The sequence below is a fragment of the Argiope bruennichi genome, chromosome 7 (assembly GCF_947563725.1).
Source record: "Argiope bruennichi chromosome 7, qqArgBrue1.1, whole genome shotgun sequence".
Taxonomy (NCBI): Eukaryota; Metazoa; Arthropoda; class Arachnida; order Araneae; family Araneidae; genus Argiope; species Argiope bruennichi.
This window is the reverse complement of record NC_079157.1, coordinates 279,365-287,756: the sequence shown is the minus strand read 5'-3', so window position 1 is coordinate 287,756 and position 8,392 is coordinate 279,365. Positions and strand designations below refer to the sequence as shown.

The 8,392-nt window shown below is 36.0% G+C and overlaps 1 protein-coding gene across 1 annotated transcript; it reads right to left on the bottom strand.

Annotated features, from left to right (window-relative positions):
• Nucleotides 1-2,457: 2,457 nt before the first annotated feature.
• Nucleotides 2,458-3,111, bottom strand: LOC129974930 (uncharacterized). The gene has a single exon (XM_056087730.1). It carries the CDS (start codon nucleotides 3,109-3,111, stop codon nucleotides 2,458-2,460), a length of 654 nt encoding a protein of 217 aa, XP_055943705.1.
• Nucleotides 3,112-8,392: the final 5,281 nt, after the last annotated feature.

Sequence of the window (8,392 nt, the reverse complement as noted above, 5' to 3'; positions counted from 1 at the left end):
CCCATTCGCAGCCGGATGGTAAGGAGTCTTGCGGTGCCTTTTTGTATCCTAAAACTTCATTAGGGCATTAAAAAGGGATGACTCAAACTGTGTTCCCTTGTCAATTGTCAACCTGAGGAGTGTACCAAACCTAGAGATCCAGCCAGAATAGAAAGTTCTTGCTACGGTTTCTGCGGACATCTCTACAATCGGAAATGCCTCTGGCCACTTATAGAAACGACCCACACATGTAAGGCAGTAACGAAAACTCTCTGATGGAGGAAGCGGTCCCACTATGTCGATACGCACATGCTCAAAGCGAGAACTCGAGGAATAAAATTTCTAACCTTACTTCTTGTATATTTATAAACCTTTGTTCGTTGATACTGCAAACACGTGAGAACCCACAGCATAACATTGTGTCTCATTGATTACGATACATATCGCTCACGAAGCAACTTCATAGATGCTCTTACTCCTGGGTGTGAAAGTGAGTGTAGAGTGTTAAAAATTTCTCGTCTGAAATACTCAGCAACAATTGGACGAATACGCTCACCTGAAATATCGCAGTAGATGATGACTGGAGATTTACCCATCGGAAGAGGTTGCAGTCTTGTATGTTTTGCAATTGGACGTCTTCCTGTTGCTCTTCTGCCATTTTTTGAAATCAACAGCAGATGGTGTATTAATTGTTGGGATATGTACGCGAGATAAAGCATCAGCCACTATATTTTCGGGCCCTTTCAGATAGCGAATATCTGTTGTAAACTGACCGATCAGATCTAACTGACGTGCTTGCCATGGCAAACATTTATCATCTTTCTGCTTGAATGCATACACCAGAGGCTTGTGATCGGTGAACAGCGTGAAAGACCGTCCACCACCATATGCCTGAAGTTTTTTATTGCCATGTAAGCAGTTGGCAGCTCCCTATCATATGCACTATATCTGCGTTGGGCCGGAGAGAGAGTCTTTGAGAAAAAGGCTAAAAGTTGCTATCCTTTAGTACGTGCTGATGAAGAACAGCGCCAACTGCAGTGTCTGATGCATCTACCACAATTGCAAGTGGAGATTTTTTCTGCTGCTGGGTGGCATAGGATTGTGGCCTCTGCCAGATCCTTTTTTCACTTTTTAAATACTGCAAGAGCCTCTTCTGACCATTTTATGGCTGTTCTATCATTTTTCTTGGCCCCCTTAAGATAGTTATTCAATTCTTCCTGTGTTCTGGCAGCGTGAGGTATAAATCTCTTATAAAAATTGTATATTGCTAGAAACCTATGAAGTTCTTTTATGGTTTCTGGTTTTGGGAAGTCCAAAATAACTGCGACTTTCTCTGGTGTTGGAGAAATTTCCTCTGCTGACACAATATGTCCAAGAAATCTCACAGATGCCTCTCCCAGAACACATTTTGAAACATTGAGAACCACACCATGCCCTTCAAATCACTGAATTACCTGTTTAAAATGCTGCAGATCCTCATTCTTAAGATTAAGAGCTTCAGATCCTCATTGTTCCTCATTCTCCGATGCAACTAGAACATCATCGAAGTATGATACACAAAAATTCATACCTGTTAAGACATGGTGGATGAATCTCTGGAATGTAGAAGCCGCATTTCACAGACCAAATGGCATATAGAGGAACTCGAAAAGTCCAAACGGCGTAGCAACGGTCGTTTTAGGAAATGTCCTCCTCCTGTACTGGGATTTGGTAGAAAGCTTTTGCCAAATCTAGAGTTGAAAAAAATTTCTTTCCTTCCAGTACCTGCAAACAGTACTGGATATGGGGTATTGGATACCGCTCTGGGATTATAACACCATCCAGCCTTCTGTAATTCCTGCAAGAGCGCCAATCTCCATTCATTTTAGGCACCATGTGAAGTGATAATGCCCAACAGCCACTTGATGGCCTGCAAATTCCTGTGTCAACAAAATACTGTAATTCTTGCTTGCCTGCTTTAAGCTTGTCAGAAGGCAAACGGTAGGTTTTGAGAAAACTGATAGTCCCTTAGTTAATATAGTATGTTTCACCTCATGCTTTACTTGCCTTGGGGTTGAAACAGCTTCAGTAAGAGCAGGGAATTCAATGAGCAGCTTATGAAAGTTTGTGTCACCATTAACTGCTTTGATTGCAAAATTATTTCCTTGCTGTATCGTTCCTCAAGACTGCAAGTTCGTCCACCAAGCATTCCTGACGAATATTAACCAGCAGACCCTAGTGGCGCAGAAAATTAGCCCCGATTATCGATTGCGAGACATCAGCGATAATATACGGCCACCGGAACACTCTGCGTATGCCCAGGTCAAAGGGAAAAGCTGCTGACCGTAAGTCGTAATGGCGTCTCCAATTGCCGCGAACAGCTTGAGTGAAATTGGGCGGGAATGTTTCGGTGTCGATGAGAGAGAAATGACTGAGACGTCGGCGCCGATATCAATCAGATATCTGGAGTTCATAGATTTATCGGAAAGATACAATCGGTTAATCTGAGTTGTGCAGCCACCCGCTGTCTAAAGTGATGGTCGTTCTAGTTTGCAGGAGAAATGAGCATGGTTTGGTACACTTCATTGAACGTTCCTTGAAACGTCGGTGGTACCAACAGTGTTCGTGGTTTCTGGAATCTGCTGACCGACGACGGAAACCCCCACGGGAGGTAGAATGTTCACATGTTTCCAGGGGAGACAGACGAGACGAAATATCCATAAGCATGGTTTTTAGCTCCATTTCTCCCGCTTCGACTGCTCGAATCGATGGTACACTACAAGCAGCTGCCATAATTCCATCCGCCATTTCAGCTAACTTTTCCGCTCCATCATCAAAGATAGCAAGAATCTGCTGTACGTTTGTTGGAAGATACTGCAGAAAAAAGGATTTAAGCAAATTATCGGAAATTCGATTTCCAGCCTTGCTTCCCATCTCCAATAAAAGACGCCAGGGTTTCAGATCTCCTAGTTGCATTCCAGAGATGAAGTTTCGGAGGCGTTGTTCTTCACTGTCGGAGTATTGCGAACATAGCCGAGCTATGAGTGTAGTGTACGGATTTTCTGCCGGTGGTTTGAAAATAAGATAATCCACAATAGCTAACTCTTCAGACTGTAAAGCGGAGATAACATGGGGAAATTTCGTAATCTCCATGGTAATTCCAACTAGCATAAACTGGCTTTCCTTCTGGCCGAACCAAATCTCTGGATTTACTCGCGAAAATGGCGGAGCTTGTACGGCTACCCAAGCTATGTTAGCGGAAATTTCGTTTTCCTCTTTCGAAATTAAATTTCAAAAAATAAGCAAAATGATTGCTACACAAGGTGTAGCAAGCACTTCAAATAAGTCCTACGGCTGCAGAAAGCAAGGTTATAGCAATTGACGGATGTAAACAGATTGAAGCTAACGTATTCAAAGTCCACAGGTCACTAGTTTGGCGGTGGAGAATAAACACCATCCATAAAAAAACCATAAATTTAATTATTAATTCTTAAAGCACTTTAAATATTTGATGAAAAAAATATGTGTTGCACATCAATGATAAACTAAATTAAAAGTTTGAACGAAAGAAAGTACTGTTACTCGATCAGCAAAATCAAATAGAAAAATGACAACATTTTGCAGTGTTCCTTCAGCCAGCTATTTTAAATAATAATCATATATTTTAGCTGTTGTTGCCGACGCCACAAGTAGAATGCATTTGAGCTCCTGTTGCCAATGCCACATACACTGTTACTCAATTTTTAAATTTCATTAATATCATTAAAGAAATTTCTGTAAGATATTCATAGTATAGTTTATTAAAAGTTTATTAGGCAGCTTAACTTTTAAAATAACTTTATATATATAATTATAAATTGAATATATTACTAATAACAAATTATATATTTAATATATATAATTTGTTATATATTATAAATAATATATAACAATATTCCATAGGAATAGTTGTTAATATGGAATATTTGTTGTAGGAATTCATGAGGATATTGAGAGCTATATTCCCTGTGTTTGTCATTAAGTGAAAATATGAATTAAATATTTTAGATACATTAATTTTCATTATTTGAAATTATACAGGATAAAATTAGAAAATAAAGAACATTTGTCAGGGTATCTTTTTGTAGTTGTTATTTGCAATTTCGATTGCTAGTCATTTAATATTTATAAAATTAAAATTATGACATGCATTACTATATTTTCAATAATTTTAATTCATTTTTTGCAATGAACATTTTGTTTCATGTCTTAACCAAAGAGGATCTCTTTTGAAAGAAATCTAGGGAAGGATGTGCTTATTGAGAGCGTAAGAGAAGGTGCAATTTGATGTTTTATAATTATTTAGGCTTCTTCTACTTCTGTAATCCTTAGAAAATTTTGCATTTTCTATATGATGCAATATCGCCATTCGTGTTGAATATAATCCAAACAAGGATGTATTTGGTTTTAAGGGAACAAGACCTGACATTCTTTCAAGGCTTGGTCCCTTACATATCCAGAGTACATGCTGTCTGAAGTCCTGTGGTGTCGAAAACAACAATTAAAGTTTTGATTTTCGTTGAATTTTTTAGCTATATTCCTATTTTTGAATTATTGATAAGAATTATTTAGAAGAGCGGCAGTGGCTGCAATATAGTACAAAAGCTTTATATCGACTGCTCTATAGAAGTGGAAGAGCATCCATCTCCGTTACAATAGAGGGCTTTGGTGATGTACTTCACTGATTGGTAATTAGTCAGACGTTCCAAAGCGAAATGAGAAGACGTGCCCCTCGAAATTATCACACATGAGTCACCATGTTTGTAAATCTTTTCACCTTTTCTCCACTTAAAGATTTTTTTACAAATTATGTACAGCAAAAAAAAATAACATAATTGTAATGTTGTCCTTTTCTAAACTTCAGCACATCATAGAATTTATATACCAAACTTCAAATGCAATTCCTGATTAATATCCTATTCTTTATTACTATTCAAGAGAACAAAGGAAGAGAAAAAAATTGTATTTCTTCTCATTATTTAGGATAACTTAAACCTCTCGATGTTTGATCTCACATCTATGCGAACAATTTCAATACATGCTAATACGCGGCGTTACCATAAATTGCATTAGAAATGATGAAAGCATCTAATGCGCACCTGACACTCAGAATCGTAGACACTGTTTGCGGCCAACCACAATTAAAACAGATCGCTCCTCTTAATGCCTCAAAACAATTTAATCCCGTTTTGCAATTTTCATTCTTGCCCATAATTCAAAATCCAAATTGCGCTTTTAAGAGGCGCGAAATATCATTGCCCGAAGCAATTTCCCCAGATTCGATTCCATCCCCTGAAAATTGGCACACACACCACTTTTACTAGAAACCGTGACCGTAACTTCAGGTTTATAGGAAATAGGTGCGAGCGAAGCCTAGTATATTTATGAAAGTGGATTCCATTTCCTGTCGCTCGACCGTAATGAGTTTCATTTGGTGAGAGGGAGAGGCAGAAAGTCCTTCATTTGAGCCTGATTTGTCTCTAGAATGATAGAAACAGCGCATTCTACGTTGGATAAAATAAAAAACTTAAGAACTAGGAAAGCAGAAAAGAGTGAGTCCTTTTTGGCAGCTACATATATATATATATATATATATATATATATATATATATACAAAAATATTAAAATCAAGTTAATAGCAAAATCAAATAAACCAAATAAAAAAAGAATCCGGCCTGAAGACTTTTTCAAGGGTCACCCTCAGGAGGGATTCAAAAAAGGGGATTTTTTTCTGTGAGGGAAGGCAGACAAAAAGTCTAATAATGATTTCTCGTGACCCGAAAATCAACTGAAATTAGGACTAAGAGATATACCATTTTAACAGAAAGGACAATACAAAACAACAAATTAGAAGAAAATAACCACTAAAAAGTAAAAAAACAATAACAAAATAATAAAAAACACTAAAAACACTAAACCATTAAAGAAAAACGAAAGGGAAAGCAACATGCCAGCAGCAGCAAGGAAATTTTAAGCTATCGATTGTGATTCCCGCTTTTTAAAAACACAAAGCTAACGAATTAAAGGTAAATAATAAATGTTGTCTCCCAGCACCATTTATTGAGTGATCTAATATGCAAGTAAAGTTCTGTTTTAATTTTAGGTAAAGGATTAATCTCAAATCATATTTTGTTTAATCAAAGAGTTGATATTGCAGTAGTTTCTTCGAAATTCATTATTAATTAAATTTTTTATGAGGTTATTTGAGGTTTTAATATAGGAATTTTTACTATTGCAAACACTTTTAATCCTGTTAAATTGTGAAAAAATTAGATTTTTGAAAATTTTAGAGTTTAGATTGGAATGATAATTACAAATTTTTGTTATTTTAAAGTTGAATTCATCCTTTTTATCGCAGATACCAACTATTGTTTTATCATTAGCAATTTCGATTTTCAAATCCAGAAAGGTAGCCTAAAGTTGATTTTTATTTGTTTCTGTTAGAATTAAATCTTTTGGATAGCAATTGGTAACAATATTAGTATTGTTTAAACTAATCAAAAGTAGGTTAATATACCTCCACCCGTTTATTAAATTATATTTAATTATTTTATTCTCATAGTAATGTAGGAAAATATTAGCTAAAGCAGCGTTTCTCAACCTTTTAGTATTCGTGACCCAGTTTTCAATCATAAATTTCACCACGCCACCCGCTTACAATAAAATATATACAACAATAATGTATATTGAGTATTTTGGATTCTGTTTTTAAATTATTTTTAACTAACTGCCAAAACAAGAGTAAAAGCGAGCCAACGTTCGCGAGAAACCACATCTTGCATTTTGGACAAGCGGGCGGTAAACAGATAAAGCGAATGAAAGCGGAGAAAATTTAAATATTATATTTGAAATGAAAGCGAAACAGGAAGATAATGTTAAAAGAATATGAAAGTAGAAAAATTCGTCAATGAAAGTTAACCTAGATGGGGTGAGCTAAATTAAGAAACTGGGATTACATTTTTTTCGAATAATAAAAGAAATAAAACAGAAGCATGACAAAACAAAAGTGAAAAAAATAGAAATGTTTGCGGAAGGGAATCCACACGACCGATGCCGTCTCGAATATGCGCGGAGCAAATGTTTTCTCATAGAAAGAAGGAAAATATTCGATAACGCAAGTTTTAATTCCAGCCAGTCTCATTCGAGTCGATCCTTTTATGACTATCGAATCTATCGTAAATCTGTATGTTATATATATTTTCGTGTTAATTGCAATTCTCTATATTAAATATTCACGGCAGCAGATTTATCCAGATTCATGAATAAATTTTTAAGCGTAAGTAAGCAAGAATTAGACGATAGTCAAGTATCAACAAGTACACAGACGAGCGTGGTTCCGAAAATAAAATCAAGGAAATATTCACAAGAATACTTAAATTTTGGGTTTACCAGTACTGAAGTAAATGAAGAAAAAAGGCCCCTGTGTATCATTTGCTCAAAATTGTTGGCCACAGACAGCATGAAACCTAATAAACTTAAACGACATTCGGAAATGCTTCATAGTGAGTACGTCAACAAACCCAGAGAATTCTTCGAATTAATATTAAAATCATATAAAAAGCGAAAATCATTTTTTAAAGAAACTTTCTGTGAATAAAAAAGGCTTTAATTGCATCTTACAAAGTTCATATAAAATAGCCAGATGTAAAAACCTCACACCATTGATGAAGAGCTTATTTTGCCAGCAGTAATTGAGATTGTAGAAACTATGTTTGGAGATAATTTTTCAAAAGAATTGCAATCCATACCTCTTTCAAATGATACTGTTGCCTGTCGAATTGGCGATATAGCTGAAGATGTACAGTGTCAGCTTTTCTCCAAGTTGCGTGACAAATTGTTTTCAATACAGCTTGATAAAACAAAAGATAGTAATGAAGATCGCATTTAATTGCCTATATTCGAATTTCTGATAATATGTCATTAGTAGAAGAACTACTTTTCTGCAACCCAATAGAACTCAAAACATCAGCGCTCGCATTATTTGTTATTTTAAATGATTATAGAATGGAAAAATTGTGTCGGAATATGCACCGATGGCGCTCGTTCAATGTCCGGAAGATTCAAAGGTATACAAGCACTTGTAAAACAAAAATCGCCTCAGTGCACACTTTGCATGATCCACAGAGAAGCTTTGGCTTCGAAAGAAATGAGTCCTGGTTTGAATATTGTGTTAACTACGGTTGTAACCGTAGTAAATTATATAAAAATGAGACCCCTGAAATCAAGAATCTTTTCCGCACTTTGTAAAGACATGGGTCAGTACATTCAGCGTTACTATTTTATTGCGAGGCAAGATGGTCATCACGTGGGAAATGTTTGGAACGTGTTTATGAATTAAGAGAAGAAATCGCCATTTTCCTTGAAGAAGAAACAGGAGGCCGAGAATTTTCACGAT

Bases quoted from the DNA above. Each gene is read 5' to 3' on its own strand.
- LOC129974930 (XM_056087730.1), bottom strand. From the start codon at position 3,111: ATGGAGATTACGAAATTTCCCCATGTTATCTCCGCTTTACAGTCTGAA.